At 46.3% G+C, this 17509-nt stretch overlaps 1 protein-coding gene across 1 annotated transcript in view; it reads left to right on the plus strand.

Moving 5' to 3' along the window:
- Positions 1–2205: 2205 nt before the first annotated feature.
- The window catches only part of ISM1 (isthmin 1), a gene marked incomplete at its 5' end in the record, with an annotated part of 39689 nt that continues 24385 nt past the window's right edge, over positions 2206–17509 (plus strand). Inside the window, one exon of the mRNA XM_083856095.1 lies at positions 2206–2328. Within this exon, the coding sequence (XP_083712221.1) occupies positions 2206–2328 (123 nt within the window). The remainder of the gene's footprint in view (positions 2329–17509) is intronic.

Consider the following 17509-nt stretch of genomic DNA (forward strand, 5'->3'; position numbering starts at 1 on the left):
CCATGAGCTCTGACTCTCCTCATGCCCCAGAAGTGCCAGTTTTCCAGGAGTTTATTTTCAAGAGTTTTCCAGGTCGGGCAGTGTGGGCTAAGGCTCCTGTGACATGCCTCAGTCCCAGCTGGAACTGCTGGAAGAACATCTCACCCTTACCATGCAGGAAACCCTGTGGAGGACACTGGTCTCCAGATGAAAATGTTTTAGGTTGGGGGACACTTTTTTTCCCCCAATTTAGATATTTTAGACCAATTCAGCCTCCCAGCTGTCACACATTCACAGATTGTTCGTATCCTCATTTTTACACATTTCCGACTGTGCAAGAACGACAATAAAGATTCCAAAACTCTTTTTTTTTTTTTTTTTTTTTTTTTGTTTTGTTTTGTTTTGTTTTGTTTTTTTGGTTTTTTTGTTAGGTGGCTTTATTTATGCTTCAAGTTGATCTGAGCTGTGTTTGTTCTTGTTACACTTGAGCACTCACAGGGGTCGGTCCAGCTCCCTGGACCAGACCGGACACTGAGACGTTGACTTACAGCAAGCGATAATCCAACCCTCATTTTCACATATTTTCAAGTCCACACTACTTCTAAATTTGAGGGCCTCCCGTCTGAGAGAGAAAGCTCTTCCCACAGTACTGACATAGGTCAGCAACCAAGAGGAAGAGTAAGGAGTGTCAAACGCCAGTGGAGTCCCACCAGGGATGCACAAACCAGCTGAAAGGGACGTGTCCCTCCAGGGCAGCTCCATCCCAGCCGAGCAGAGATGGCAGACGGGACACAAGGTGCAGCCGTGTGTGGGGTGGGGTGTCCTGGCAAAGCAGGGCACGGAGAGGAGCAGGTCGGGCCAGGGAGGAGGGGAGCAGGGTTGAGGGGGGGACACGCCAGGCTGGAGCAGGAGCTGCAGAGAGGGCGAAGGAAAAGGGGGGGAGCAGGGAGGGAGGACAGCAGGGGAAGGAGGCAGGGCAGTATAAAAGCATCCGACACGTACCTCTCCCGACACAGAGCGAGGGGGCGAGAAAGTGGGTCTGGAGGCGGCAGCAGCAGCAGCAGCAGCAGCAGCAGCAGCAGGCAGGAGGAGCGGCAGCCGCTCGCAAACACGCACGCACGGTGGCAGGAGAGAGTGCGGCGCTGCCCCTGCCAGCCCTAGGGGACTGGAGGGAAGAGAGAGGAGAGATGGAGCCAGGTATCCAGCTCCCCGGGAGGGAAGCGGGCAGCTGAAGCTTTTTGCAGCCCCTCGTACTCTGCCCCCTATCCCATTTCCCACGGCTGAGACAGGCGCTAGAGAGGAGGAGGAGGAGGAGGAAGAAGAAGAGGAAGGGGGTCGGGAGAGGGAAGCTGCAATCCGCCCCTCTTTTTCCCCGGGGAGCTGGCGGCCGCCCCGTTCGGTGCTGGCAGCCGGCGGGGGTCGCGGCGCGCCCCGCTCCGTCCCCCCCGCCCCTCCCGGGGCAGCGCGGGCCCGGCGGGGCGGGCAGGGCAGGGCAGGGCGACGCCTCGACGGGCGGCGGGAGGGGAGGGGGGAGCGGCGGGGCGGGCGAGGACACGGCGGCGGCGGCGGGGGAAGCTGGTCCAGGGGCCACCCCCATCCCCGCGCGCGGAGGGAGGCGATAGCCCCGAGCTCTCTCCTCCCCTCGGAGCGTCCCGGCTGCCCCGCCATGTGAGACTCGTCCCCGGCCCCCCCGCCCGGCTCTGCCTCCCTCCTCCCTCTCCCTCGCACACACGCTCCCGGCTCCCCCCGTCCTCGCCGCGTCTCCCCGCCGGCCGCCGAACCCCGCTGCTCTCCGCCGGCCGCGGCTCCCCGAGGCGGCGGGGCTTCGGCCGCCCGCTCCCTCCTTCCGACGGCCCGCGGTGCCTCTGGCTTGCAGGGCTGCCCGCAGAGACGCCGCCGGCCGCGGGTACCTGCCGCCCGCCGCCGGGCAGCGCCGGGACTCTGGCCGCGGCATCCCGCCCCGACGTGGCTCCGCCGTGGTGCGGCGGCCCCCGCTGCTGCTGCTGCTGCTGCTGCCGCCGCTGCCCCGCGCCCGCCGCCCGCCCCGCCGACGCCGAGAGCGCCGCGGTCCCCGCCGCCCGTCCTGCGGCTCCCGGGGCCGGGGCCGGGGCCGCTCCGCCGGCGGCTGCGGTTGTGGTGGCGGCGGCGGCCGCCGCGGCTCCTCCTCCTCCTCCGCCTCCTCCGCGGCCGCCGCCGCGGGGCCCTAAAGCCGCCCGGCTCAAGAGGATGGTGCGGCTGGCGGCCGAGCTGCTGCTGCTGCTCGGGCTGCTCCTGCTCACCCTGCACATCACCGTGCTGCGCGGCGGCGGCGAGCCCCACGCCCCCACGGGCAACCACAGCCAGCGGCAGGTGAGTGCCGCCCCGCCTCCCCCAGCACCCTCCCGCGTCCCCCGGGGCCGGCCGGGCCGGCGGAGCCGCCGCCGTGCACCTGCCCCGGCCGCCTCCTCATCCTCCTCCTCCTTCTCACGCCCTCCCGACTCCGAGCGTTCCCCCGCCCCAGGGCTTTCCCCGGGCGCTCGGCGAGGTGTCCCCCGCTCCCCGTGGCTTCAGGCTGTCGGGGACGGCGGTGGCAAAGGCAGGACGGTTCGATGCCGTGCGGGAGGCGTCGGGGCGGCTCCACGCGTGTTCCCGGCCGGAACGCCTGGGGAGCCTGAGGGGCGGGCACGGGATGGAGGCAGCTGTGTCTCAGGTGGGGGACAGCGTTCCCTAGAGTGAGAGGGGAGCAAATAGGTGTACGGTGTCGAGAAATACTGGAAGTAAGTGTATGGCTTTCCTTGGAAAGCATCAAGAGACAGGCTGACATTCAGCCCTGAAACAGGCACCAAACTTAGGGTGGTAAGTGCTTGTGGTGTGAAGGACAGCGCTTGTGACCCAGCTAGCCCGTTCCAGTCTTTTGAAATACTTCTCCCATGAAACCAAACTGTGTATTATATCTGACAGAGGTAAAGGACTTTTTTGTTGTTGTTGTTCTGATTCGGTATTTTTTTATTCGGCAGCACATGTTGCCATTCATTTATAATGGCTGGAGAGAGTGATCAAAGCTGCAGAATCACCAACATCCTCAGACAAAGCTTGTAAATCTCTGGTCAATTGTATGTGCCCTGGCCAGCTCTCTTCCCCTCTATCCGAGTGGTAAAATAAAATCAATTACCAAGTCGCGTGATGAACTGACAGAAAAACGTCTAATTATTATCACCATAAATTTACGTGAACTGCCCATCATCTGGGTAAAAATCACAGCACCAGCAGAGTATAAAAGCCAAGGGAAAAGTGAGAAGAGTGCAGGCTGTGCTGGTCACTTGTATGCATGGGATCCCCAGCTGGTGGCCCACAAAATGAACCCACTAGCCATAGGAGGGGACCCAGAGCTGCAGGCTCAACATCCCAGTCACAGCCTGGGGTCAGGTCCCTCTAACTCTGAAAAACCTCCTGCTGAACTTGGTGGGAGTCCTGCCTTGGTGGGAGTGCTGAGCCCTGCACTGTGGGTAAGGCCCCACCGTGCTGTCTCTGCAGTTTTATCACCGGCCTGACATTCCAGGATGTTTTTTTTTAATATCTGCAAGATTTCTGGTAATAATGTTTTATAAATGATGCTTTCTTTCCTCATGGGCACTGGGAATGCCTTTTAAAATGATGTTCCTTGGAAAAGTAAATTTGGAGAGGTTTTTTATGAGGTGTTTGCTATCATTAGAATAACCCTGAATTTGCCTTTTCTTGACAGGCTTGTAACATAATGAGAGAAACATCTGGGTGAGTGGGAACTCTGGGTGATGCCATTTCCCTGAGGAGCTCCTTTTAGAGCACTGTTGTGAGGTTAGGGTGAAACAAGAGGAAAATCATCTTCAGATAATTATCCTGGGTTATTATCACTCTAGTTGGCTGTCTCGTGAAAACCTGTAGATTGTTGACTTCAAGATTTTTTTTTTCTGTCCAGTGATGTTTTACAGATTAACTTAATAAACTCTGTGCCTTTAAGCACTGTGATAGCTTTAGCAGTTCATATTTTCATAATGTTTTGCCATTTGTAGGATCAAGATTTTTATATACTTCCCAACTCAATTGATTCTGCAGTTACTTATTTGAGAGGCTGTATCTGTACAAAACATTATGGGGGGGAAAGGATATTGATTAGAGCAACTGGTTAAACAGATGGAAGTCTATCAATTTTCTGGTTTTGTAACTTCCAGGGATTCCATTGCTTAGCTGAATTCTATTGCTTTAGAAAGTTGCACTTAAGCAGGCAGAGGCTTCCATTCAGAGCATCACAATATAGATCTCAGTGGGAAGTTTGCACTGGGATCTTCTGATTTTGGCAGATTTTGGGTTGTATCATGGCACGTGCTGAAGTGAAATGCAAAATCCCGGTGCACTGCAATCGGAGGGAGGGAATCAGTGTGGGAAATGGAACTGCACAAACTCAGACCTGTTGATATGAGCACTTAGACACACCTCAGGGTTTTTCTGTCTTGGTACGTCTGTGATTGTGAGAAGTGATCAGTGTTGCATTTGATGGAATTTCACTTGAAGAAGTGTGGCAAATCCAGGAAAGAGTGATCTTTGCAACAAATGCTTAAGATGTCTTTCAACATGGCAAATTTTTATCACAAGTCCCTGGCAATTATCTAACTGAGGATATGGTGTGTGAGGACTTAGGCAGTGTGTTTGCACAAATGAGATGGTCAGATTTGGGTCCTTTTTACAAAAAACGGATTCAGGAAGAATCCTTAGTAATCTTAAAATATTGCTGGAGATGTAAATAGTCTAAAACACTTGTCAGCATTTGAAGTCTGATTCAGTAAGGAAGAGCTTCTCTTTCTCCCATCCCTTGGTCCTTCAAATGAGAGAAGGATTTTGTAGGATAAGTTTTGATTTCTTTTAATCTTTCAGTTGGGTTAACCCCATGCAATTAATTAGGCTGAGAGATGAAAGAAATATAGGAAAAACAACAACAACAACAACAACAACAACAACAACAACAAAAAACACTTCCATCCTAAAATTAAACAAGTTATTTTTTTCCTCCCTCTTGTTTTTTTCCCCTTTGGTGCCCTTCCCCATGCTCTGTGTGTGTCTCCAGAGGTTCCAAATGTCTGGGATTGTCTTGTGCCACTGTGGCTGGTTGTGAAGGAGCAGCAGTGAGGAGAAAATCCCAGTGTTCTCCTGTGGTCCTCTTTGGGACGGGTGAGGTACAAGCACAGGCTCCCTGGGTTCACTCTGGTGACTGGAGCTCCGTGTGGCTGCGGTTTCATGCTGCTGTTACAACTGGGTTGTGGCAGGGCAAAGGAACACGAAATGGGAAATCCACACTGGAGTTGTAAAATAGCTCCACAGTCTTGAGTTATGAGAGGGAATCAACCTTGTGTTGCTCAATCAGATTTTACTTCCCTCCTTCCATCTCTTCTAATCGGGGGGGAAAAAAAAAAAAAAAAAAAAAAAAAAAAAAGGCGAATTGGGGAGGGTGGAAGATTTTTTATTTTTTTCTGCTGAGAATTCTACTAGGTCTAATTTAATTATCATCCAGAAGCTGTTCTGGAGTATGTTTATGAAATAAAGAAGTACAAACTTTCTTTTCTGAAGAAGAGCAAGTGAAGCTATGTTAAGAGATGGAAAAGAGCAGCTTGGGTATGTTTTTATCTTTTTACATAGCTCTAAAACCAAGAGAAGGCTTGAACATAAATTTTGGAAGACATTTTTAATACTTTATGATGTTCTAAAATCTGTGCTTTCATTCTGAGAGAAAATATTTCACCATGAAGTTTATCCCCATCACTTCTAATTTTTCCATAGCAGGCCTTGCACACCAAGAAAAACAGTGTTCCCACACCAAGAAAAATGACCTTGTAAAATGCAGTAACAGAGCCACCAACAATATATGCCATAGCACATGAAGTCAGATTCTCCACTAAGACACTTGCAGCAGTATAACATTAGCCCAAAACTCGGTAGTTGTGCTTAAAACTGGAGCCGTGTAAGAAAACATAATTTGAAAAGCAGCACAATGCTGTAAACAGATTTTTTTTTCCCCTTTAATCACCCTGCTCCTGCCCTTGCCCCCCTCCTCAATAAGCATGCAAGCAATTACAGCGTGTCAGAAGCGCTCTCTGAGCCCCACCAGGAGAAACACATTCTGCTGCTTATAAGTGTTTGCACAAGAGTCCCTCTCCAGGCTGCATGAGGAGCCTTGTAATTTTCTCCCAAGATCCCCAGTTCAAGGCCATGAGTAGTTTAGCAATGGTGTGCTGCTGTCTGGTACCTTTGCTGAGGTGCATTTCAGTCTTTCCAGGGCTTCTGTGTTCTTGCTGACCCTCGTACTGTTTCAGGCAATTTGCAAAACGATCTCCAGTTGGATACAGTGGCATATTTCAGCTTTCTGGCTCCCTCAGTTAAGTAGGACTCAAGCTGTTTACTTTGGGAGCGTTTTAGACTCAAGTTTTTTGAAGCTAATTTCAGCTCTGGAGCTTTACATTTGGTTTGCTCTAATAGGAACCGATCGTCTAAGTCATCTTTGAAAACCTGTCAATTCCACGTTCTGCCTTCTTGTTTTCCAGATTGCCTTTAGCCTGTGTAAGGTTCCAGGAGGTGGATGTACATCATGTATTTACTATGAACACTAAACCCTTCTCTGCCTTTAGAGAAGTTTATGCATTACATGAATAGCTTTCAGAGCAGGTGGCTTGTGAATTGGGCGGGCTGATCCTCTGCAGTCCAAAGTCTCTTTTGGTTCCTCGTCACAGGGGATGCTGTTTTGTGCTTTTTTGGCAGTGACAGTGAAACCTGCCTGCTCTCAGATTTTCTGTGTAGGTTCTTAGCTAAGGCTCACCCTTTGGCATATGTTCCTTCAGTTATGCACTAAGATTTAGCAATGGCTCAGACCATGTGCAGTTCATTCTGTCATCTCCCAAGGGAGGGAATTATGTGTGCTCTTTAGTGGCTTTGCTGATGGGCTGTGGCTTGTTCCAGGATCCAGGAGGAAGGAAGGGTGATTAGCTTTACATGTGCTGCTGCTGCATGTGTGGAAGCAAAGGATAAAATGGGAAACAAAGGTGAAGGACTGAGACTGCTGCACTGAGCAGAGGACCATTTTCTGGCATCCGTTGCTCCCAGGAGAGATTCTTTCACCTTTCAAACCTGGCTCCCAGAAATCTCCAGAAAGCATTAATTAAACTTCTCTTCATACCTATCACTTTGATTAATTTCCTAGCAAATTAAAGTTTGCTTGGTGGAAAAGAGCCACTACAACTTCAGGGTAGGATGTGGCAAGATTTTTAGTGGCTTCGACTACTGCAATAATTCAGAACAGGTATCCAAGAATATTTTATTTAGTTATGGCTGCAAGGAGCAGTATTAGGCAGGTATGAATGTAACTTCCTGAGTTAAATTTTAGCAAGATGTTTGGATGAGGCACATTTTGCTAAACACCTCTTCAGCTCAACAGCTAGCAGTTACTGTGCTGCATGTCTTGGATCATCACTGATAAACACCTGGTATTAAATCACAAGGAGCCTCTATTTTGTCTCTGTAACTATAAGTCAGAGCTGTTTTTTCCTAGTGCTTCCTACTGAAGAGTCTCTTTGAGTTATTCATTTCTGTTTCGAGCAAGATTTAGGGTTGTTTCCCAGCTCTATATAGTATTGGGCTATTTGTAAGAAAAAAGCAGAGTGTGTGTTGTTCTAAATTCAGTCTGGGCCATCACAGTGTCTTCATGTCCATTCCCACGGTCCTGGAGCCAAACACAAAACACAGTGGCTACTACGGGGGAAAGTCCACTGACATTCCTTGTTTTGCCTTTCTCTTCTCTCACTTGCTCCTCACCTCTACTCTGGGGCTGTGTGTGAGGGCAGAGGGGTTAAAAGGAAACCTGCTACCAGGGGCTTGAGCCCTATGGCCAAACAGATCATTCATGGCAATGCAAGGAGTGATAGGTGTGAAATTGGCTCTTGGGCCAGTCCAGAGCTGCAGTGATTGCCCTTGGTGAGAGTAGAGAGCCCAGGCGTAGGTACAGAGATCCTGGGGGGAGCTGCACTGGTACTTCCCACTTTGGCTCGTCTAACTTGGACAACCAGCATTAGTTCTGGTGCAGCTTTTGTTTTTCACTCTTGTTGATTGTGTAGAGAAGTTTGTTCTCCACAGGAAGAACACAGCAGTTGGTTACAGCAGCTATAACAGTGATACAACACACTGCTACTGACCCCTTGCTCTTGCCTGACTGGCACAAAACCCTCTCCTTTTCTTCTCCTGCCAGCCCTCAGGTTCAGTCACATTTCCCTGCTCTGTCCTCTCCTAGTTGTCAGCTGTCCACAAAAACAGGAGGCCTAGAGCTGCAGCTCTGCTGGTGGCCTCAACAATTTTGTCATCATTGTGCTGTGTGGTGCTGGTCAGTGGGTACTCCCCTGTGGTCTGTAACATCACTGTTATGACCTGCAGGTAAATAGCAAAGCCCCAGTACTCAGAGGTTCAGCATACTCAGCTGTGTGACACCTTGCTCTGCCGTGGAATTCCTTTGCTGAGGAGACATCTGTTTAACCAATACAGGTTATGTTGGATGTAGACTGGGAGCTGTGGTTTGTGAGGGCAGAAGAATTCAGCATTCTTCTTTTGTCTCTGCTCATATCTACAACATCGGTAATCAATGCTGAATTGTTCCCAAATGGTGGAGAACACAGAAAATAATGAAAGAATTGTCAATAAGGTGGAAACTCCTGCTGTGTTATGTCACAGCATCTGAAAACCTCATCGAAAGTGAAGTGCAGGAGGCAGTAGTACCGCTAATGATGCAGACAATGCAGGCTTTGCCTGCCAAAGTAATGTGTGTGTTTGAAAATCTTTCTGAAATCATATGTGATAGAGTTGACTTCTGAAAACCCAGCCATTGGTATGTATTCCAGTAGGAAGAAAAAAATCAGTTTGCAAATCTCTTATGTTTTCTAAGATGCACTGATTTGTGAGCACTCATGCTTAAGAATTTCTCCTTTGTTTTCCTTTATTGTGTACAAGTGCACAGCGTGCAAATAATGCTAGGAAATTATTTTCCCATGCTTCTCTTATGCTTACATTCTTCTGCATCACTTTAAAACCTTGAAATACACTCATATTTCAATTACACAGGCAATTGAGACATTTCCTTACACACGCATGAACCTAAAAATTTGAAGCAATGTAGTTTTGCTTAGTGCTTACACCCTGATTTAGCAACTTTGGCAGGTTTAACTGTCAGAGTTGGTTGCTTTATGCTCTTCTGTGTGATTTTGCCAGTCTTCCTTGCAAACAGAGGTGGTAGTACTCAGTTGTGCCTCATTTGTTTTCTTCCCTGTGTTGGTTAGTGCTCATTTGGTCCTTTTGTTACAGCTCTTACCTTGCTGTCAGCTTTAAGGCCACACTCCATAAAAGCCCTTTGAATTGACTGAATCATGTTCAGTTATCAGAAAGATGATATTTTAAAACTATTATTTTTCAATTGTGTCTTTTTTTTCCCCCTTATTTTACTTTTCAAACCTCAACCCAAGCTTGTGGAGGCTGAGGTTCCAGGTTTTTGGTGTAGCTTGTGAGCAATATGCAGTGCAATGGATCTCCAGCCTGAATGGAGGCCCTGTCAGAAATGAATAATGAAGTGTAACTTTAAAGAGAAAAAAAAGTGCTTCAGTAAAAGGCAGAAGGAAGCACTCAGTGATGCAGTGGTTACTGTTGCACTTTGAGACCATTGTGCCTATTTTACAAGTTTTCAAGACAGTAAATGCCAGGCTAAACTCATAGTCCAAAGCACAGAGGTGAACAACATTTCCAAGAAACAGCGTAGTGAGCTCATGGGTACATCAGCAAGAGCAGAATGTTTCCAGTGTTGGTGTTTCCATGTACTTTCGATTCAAAATACCAGAAAAAGAAAGAAAACAAAGTGAAATGTAACTTATTATTGTAATAAGGGATGGCTCACCACAGTGGTCACTTCTGTGGCACCAGAATGCTTGGTTAGAGGAGCTGGTGTGGGCGGTACTGGTAAGCAGTTCCTTTATCCTTTTGTCCTTGTTTTTCGAGTGCTTGGAGAACTCACAGCGTGGGTCATATCTCTCATGTTCCTCTCTTCTAGCAGTCTGGCCGAAAGCAGGCCTGGAGTTGCTCATCTCTAAGCCTTTAATGTAGGGAGGTGCTCCTGAAGATGAGAGGGGAAAATCAGAGGTGAAATCTTTCTCTCACACTCTTGGTGCGCATTGAAAGGCAGAAGGGGTTCAAGCATCCCTTGGTTTTTATGGTTCTGTGCTAGATCTGGGTTCTCAGTGTGTTTAAATTGACCTCGCTCTACCGATTTCCACAGAGCAAGGCAAGCCAATGAATTGTGTCAGCTGCAGAGCCAAGATTCTCTTGAATATGGATCTTTCACAGCTCAGTTTTTCCACAGAACTGATAAACACATAGCACATGTCATCAAGACCTCTGTCCATAAAGACGAGCTGGGCCCTGGCACATGGCTTTCTTCATGTTGCATGAATTAATTTCCATCTGCTGTGTTTCATTGCACTGAATAATCCAGGACTGTTTGTTCCACAGTAGTTCCTCTTCTTTGGGAAGAGTAACGTTTCCTCTCTGAGAAAAGTGGATTCCTCCTCTTCTAAGGAGCAATGACTGGGTCCGTGTCATCCATGGGACAGATTTAAATTCCCAAATACTCCTTTCAGGCATCTTGCTTTTGCATTCCCATTGAGTCAGGTGCTCAGGTACTGAGGTTGGGCACTCAGCTGAAACACTTTCTCTAATAGAGGGATGCCCAGGAATGCTGAGCAGGAGGTGAAGTTCTTGCACTGCAAGAGCTGTGCTGCAGGCTGTGATAGAAGGAAGTGACTGATGGCACAGAAATAACAGGGAAGAGGACCTAGCGATGAGACATAACTATTTTTTTAAGCTAGGGCTTCAAAAATTATTTACATAGCTTTGGTATCTTTATTGCCTTAGATCCAGACCCAGCATCCGCAGTTTTTGCCTGAAGAAGCCATCATTACTCCACTGGAAGCAGATGCCAAAGTTTATAAAGATAAAACATAAGTTTGCTTGGTTTTACCTGCCACATGAATCAGTGCAGGATTTTAAAATCAGCATGTCATTGGTCTCGATATAACATTAGTAACCAGAGATCTACTAATGTCTGTTTGCACAAGCTACCCAGAGAAACAAAAAGGATTAATAGTTTAAAACAGAAAATTAAACCATAGCTGTCTAGCATAGGCTCTGTAACACCCCTCTATACTTGCCTCCTACATCATGTAAATTGTCTATGCACTGTTTAATTTCATAGCCAGAAATTATTCATCTTCTATTTAGCAACATGAGAGCAATAAAACTGCCACTGTCTTTAATGTCTGCTGATGCAAGTCTCATCTGAAAGTGCCTCTGGAAGTTACCTCAGTAATCAGGCTGGAGTTGTTTAAGATGCAGTCTTTATATCAGCATTTTGTGCTCCTGATTTTAAGATTCTCTGGACTGAGGAAGCCTGTAAAGGCTTATTGCACAGAGCAGGCTATAACAAAGCAGTTAATGATTCTTGTGACGTAAATGCTGCCATTTCAGTTTATTTGAATGATACTGACATTCTGTCATATATATATATATATATATATATATATATATATATATATATATATTGCTTTTTATAGTGATAAATTTGATTGGTTGGGGTATTTTTTGGAAACCAACTCAATATTAGGCATGGGTATGCATCTTAGCTAAACTATAACCTAGCCAATCCATGCCTTTTGCCTTGTGGAGTGCCCGAAGTTTTTCAAAACATGTAACCACAGTGATATTTTTATAAAGGAATGTTCACCTCATGGGATTTTTTTAAGGTGTTCTATTTTTTTCCCAAGTTACAGCTTCACTTTATTGTACATGATGTCCAATAAAAAAGATATATGTCTGTGATTGGACTTTGAAAAAGGGCCATGGTGCCTATTCCATTTAAAGGGAATGAAGTCAAGCAGTAAATTTGCTGGTCGCCCTTTTCATATTGACTGTATCTTGGCCAGCAGTTGGTCTTTGATGTTGTAACAATAGAGCAAAGGCAGAGGAGGATTAGGACCTCCATATTATAAAAACAAGCCTGCATTCATCATGATTTTTATAGAGCACAGTCCTTGTCTATTGGAGTTTTGCAGTATATGCTTAATGTTCTGCAGAAGAGTACAGCAACTTTAACATTTGAAGGTGGCTTGCAATTCATCTATCATTACTCCTACCATCTCTTCTTAATTCAGTTTGTTTAGGCAGTCAGCATTTAACTTCTCCTATCTTGTTATTCCTTTCTACAACAGGAAAACAGGTTTTATCAGGACAGAACTTCTGAAGTATTGTTTTCCATTATGAGAGTTGATTATTTTGTTATTTATTAAAGGCTCACTGCAGCTGGCCAATAGAGTATCTATTTCTCACCTTGTGCTCCAAAGTCCAGGCTTTTACTGGGAAAGAATAGGGGGCTTTATATGTGAATATAGATCTCAGATGAGACCCAGGGCAGCCACACTGCCTGTGACGTCAGGCATGTCAGAAAAATAGTGCCAGAGGTTTCAAATGAGCTGTTCAGCCTGGTAGAGTCCTGGAAAATTTTGATGTGTATTGAAATGGTAGCAGCACTAGCTCTCAATCCAAACATGCAGGAGGAAAAGGGTCATTCATTTCCTCAAAATGTTCAAGGTGTGCTGAGTGCTGGTGGGAGCAGATAGGCTTCAAAATGTGAGCAGAGCTTGGAAAGAGACTAATAATCCATAATGTGCTGTTGCAGCATTGTGTGCAGCATAAAAAATGTAGAAGACAGCATGAAGGGAGTGCTCCCAGGGATGCCGCAAGGGGATCCACATCAGAAGGCCAAAGGCAGCTCTTAGGAAACCATCTGGGGCTGCATCAGGTTAAATTTCTTTACTGCAGCCAATTCCAGTGACTCTTGCTTAAGGCATGATCCTGAAGCCCATTGACAAGGCAGAACACCTGGAAGCTTGTCTACCAGACTCCAAAGTCTGCCCCAAACTTGCCCCAAGGAAGGGAAAGAGGGGAAGGAAAATGCCAATCTGTGGTGCATTTGCCAGTTCATCACTTGATTTAGGGTAGGATCCTGTGCCTTCTAGGTGTCCAGATTAGACCAGTGAGTCCAAACTCATGAGCAAGTCACTGCTTGCCAGCTGAGCTGCAGTAGCTCCTTAGATGTCTTATTCCACCTTCATCCCACACAAAATATGAGGTGACTTTATATTTATTAGTAAGTCAGCACTGAGCAAAAAAGCCCTGCCCAGAGCTCTCATCAGGGTGACAGCACTCTGTCCTCAGACCAAGCACTCCATGGTCACCAAACGCATGGTCTGTCAGTGGGAAATCTGGTTTTCAGTTAACATCTACCATGATGGCCATTAGAGAGGCAACATCTGGTGCAGAAAATGCACACCTTCCATTTCTGTGCTCAGCTCTGTGTGTCCTTCATCGAACCCAGACACAGCATTGCCTTGGCTGTTTCTGCTTTCCTCAGCTGCTGGAAGCAAACTACATGAGGCTCAGCCAGTATAAGGTGGGAGTTCTGGCTAGTTAGAGGCATCACCCAGTGTTTTAAAGGGTTTGCCCTTGAGAGATCAATAGCTCTGAAAAAGCTGCTGAAATCCTTCAGTGGATGTGAACTCGATTCCTGCTCTTCTTTAATCTGGCATTCATGGCATTTTGAATAATGTAAATCAAAGCTGCCTTTCTCACCTACCCATCCCTCTTTCTTCTTCTGTCTCCTAAGAGGATCATTTTTTCATGTTCTTAGGAATACAGCTTTGGCTGTCTCAACATCAAGATAAAATGAGCTCATTATTTGCATAACATCAGAGTAAGGGCCAGATTAATACCACCTCTCTGGGTTTTTTTTCCTTCCTTTATCGTATTCCTACAATAAAATACAAGGGAAGTATGCAGCTGAAATTGTGTTTGCACACATATGGACTGAGTGGGGAAAAGAGCTGCATATGCCAATTCCTTGAAATGCACTGCTGCCACTGATAAAAGGAGCCACAATTACATTGTTATATTGGGTTATAAACCCCACAATACTACCATGACAATTATTGCAGTTTGCTTGTGAGAACTGTATGAGGAGAAAAAATCTGTCTCTTTATCAGAGTTAAGTAGCTGAAAGTGAGTTCTGAGCCACAGCCTTCAGTGTCTCTTGCCGTTTCTGCTTTGGGATCTCTCTTTGTATAGAGCTGTTCTCCCTCCATGGATCTGGCTTATCCATGAGGGTCCCCATCTCTATTCCTCACCAGAGGAGGTGAAGTTACACAAAATTTAGCTTCTTGTCTTTCTTCTCTTACCTTGCTGCTGTTTTGGGCTGCTGGGATTAATCTAAAGATGCTTTTTGCCTGCTCCCATACACTTTATTGTCGGTGGCGTCTGGGTGGCTTCAGGCACATGCTAAGACTATAACAAGTTTGAAAAATAAAACCATTTATCCTAAAAATAGCTCAGAACTAACTAGCAATGGTGGGGTGGAAGAGAGACAGAAATGAAGATATTTTCATTTCACGTAAGTGTCAGATTCAAAAGCATCTGCCTTGTTCAGTGCATGTATGGTATTCATTTCCTGTCTGCAGTCGATTGGAATGCCCCCCGAGTCGTTTGAAATTGAAAATCGAGTCATGCTTCTTTAATCAGCTCTAGGAAATATCCCCCTCCCTTACTGTTCTAGGAAAATTTATATATGCATGCATAGAGTTCATAATACAATCGTCCAGGGCAATCTTTTCTCCCCTCTTAGACAGAGAAGGGTCTTCACAGTGTCTTGCCATGGTGTTCTCCCTATCTACTCACTTGCTCTTCTTCCCCATTGTGTCACTGGAGGGAGGCCTTTCTCCTGTGAATCCACGTCCTCTGCTTTCTTGATTTGTCACTGGGGCAGCTCAGGGAGGTGGAGAGAGAGGGCATGATGTCCACTGCTGATGGCTTGATATGAAACCACAGCAAGCATTGCCTCTGTGTGCAGATGCCATTTATGCTAATTACTTCCAGTCGCTCCTGTATCCGTCTCCAAAGTTTTCTAAATGGAGAGGGCAAAGCCGTGCACTTGAAAGAGTCTTTCCCTGCAGGAGCTGAGGTGCATGGTCCTGCAGCAGCCGCTCGGATTTCTGCTGTTGTTTGGCTGTAAACTCCTGGGTGCAGTAACCCCTTTCCAGCCAGTGCTGTGAGGCACATAGTTGGTGCACAGATATTGAAGGTAAACAAACACTGCCTTTCCTCTGCCTTCACCCTCTCACTTCCATCCAAAGGAGAGTGAGTGTTGGTGGGGAAGGCAGCTAAGGGAGAGGCACATAAATTATCTCGTAGCAATTCGATGGTGTGTGTGTTTTGAGCACCAAGACTCAAGTGATTTGCCTTTTTTCAGGCACAGAAGTAGCTTTGCCAGAAGCACAGGAAACATCATGTTTTTGGAATATAACACTTGTCTGCTTTCTTGCTTTCCCGTTATTAGCTTTTGCTTATGTGATGAAGTCATCATGTAACTTTTAGTCCACAGGGACTAAACACTTTCTAGTCTCTAAAAACATCTGCCAGTTAACACAGCCAGAGTCATAGACACTTTTGAAAGCATAGGGTGGATATTCAGTGGCATATGAGAGGGAGACACAGAGGCTGGGAGTAGCTGTTTCTTGGAAACTAACAGCTGAAGGCAACTTTGGAAATTGAAAAGGCTTCAAGTAAGGTTACTCTTTTAGCTAGGGAGAGATGAAAACTTCACTTATTAAAGCTGGTTCACCTAGTGAAATCCTAGCCGTAGTGATTTAGTGGAATAAACTTGCAAAAGGACATAGTTTAAAACCCAGGAAAATAACTCGAGATGTATGTTTGTTCTCTTTCATTTACACTGACGTTGTGTGTGCTGACCTGCAATGCCTGACCAAAGGGTTGTGTACAAAAAGTATTAATATTCTGGATTTCCTTTGCTGTTTTGATTGCAGCTTAAGGCAGCTTTTCCCATTCTGTTGGAACCTAATGTATAAATTATGATCCAGATTTCAGATAACTGGGTGAGATTAAACTAGTTTAATTAAATTTAGCAACGGTATAAATAAATTCTACTTAAAGCTTTATTTTACTACTGATTTTATGCAAGTCTTTAATAAGGCCTAAAAATAATTAGAACATTCAAAGAATTTGCATTTGGCACCACAGGCATAGAACACTTGGGCTACTCTTCAGCTGTACCTTTGCCCGTTCAGCCACTAAATCACTATGTCTTGTGTGGAGAGCTCAGCCAAGCAGTGATTGCAGAGAAGACCTTTAGAGTCATGAAGAATAACTGAATGTTTACCATCAGCTTAGGCAACTGAAATTATCTGTTAACTGCAAGCAAAACTTGGCACTGAGCATCTGTCAAAGCCCTACACGATTTAGTTCTGTGTGCTTGGAGGTCCCCTGGATGGCTGAGTATCTGCTGAAGAACAAAGCACCAGTGTTGTACTATGTTAGAAAACTTGCTAAAGGGCCTCTGTTTTTTTTTCCAGCAGACATTGAGCTGTAATCACCACCAAGTTTCTATTATCAAAGTGTTCATACAAACTGGCAGTTCTTCACCTCCAAGCTGAGCCATGCTGTTTGTATTTTCCAGCTGAATGAAAACATGAAATACAAGCAAACAACAGAGCATTAAAAAATAGCTGTGATGTGAAATGTGTGTCCACAACATGTAGCAAAAGGTTGCCAGATCTGAGCATAATATGGTTGGGTTTCTCCTTAAACTCAGAGTTAAAAATATTGTCTGCCAGACCATTCAGATGTGGACCCACTGTTTGCCAGTGGTGTGGAGGAGACCAGCAAGCTCGGTGAGCAAAACTCCCCAGCAGAATGTGAACGAAGGATGGACCAAAGCTTGACAACTGCCAGTGAATAAACTAGCTCAGTGGGGGAATAATGGTGTTAGAGCTGCTCTGGCACTCAGGATGTATCAGTTCACAAGGTCCAACAAGGCCTTTTCCTCCACTGTGGAGGATCCTGACGTAGTGTTGGCCACGTGCCTCAAAAGAGCTGTCTGGGACTTCCTAGATGTGAAGGGGCCCTCAACCCTACAGCCTGAGGATCTCTGCAATGATAACACATGTCCTGGCTACACATTCAGTCCTCAGGGTTTTCTGTGTAGCCGTAAGGGCTGCACAGAGAAGTTTTTAGTGTAGAAATTCAAAATTCAAAAGCTGTGATAATTCTGTGATAAATGTGCCCAGATGCTTTGAGATCCTTGTTCTGCTGTATATGCAGCTCCTGAGGGCTATTTCAGCATAAGGCAGACAAGCAGCTGTGGTGAGCTGTGTGTGTTTTGGGGCACCCCAAGCACCCCACTGTACCACTGGCACCCAACATCTACAGAGACCACTCCTCCAACAGTGACTGTGGATTAATGTCTGCCATGAATTTCTTACTTGCAACAGGATTTGTGACTCCATCCTGTTCTCCATAGAATCCACATCCCCTCCAGGAGCCATCCTAAAGAGCACCTGAAGCTCATGTGCCCCAGAGCAGTTCCCTGTGGGGTGACTGG

The sequence above is a fragment of the Zosterops lateralis genome (genome assembly GCF_965231275.1).
Source record: "Zosterops lateralis genome assembly, chromosome: 3".
Lineage (NCBI taxonomy): Eukaryota > Metazoa > Chordata > Aves > Passeriformes > Zosteropidae > Zosterops > Zosterops lateralis.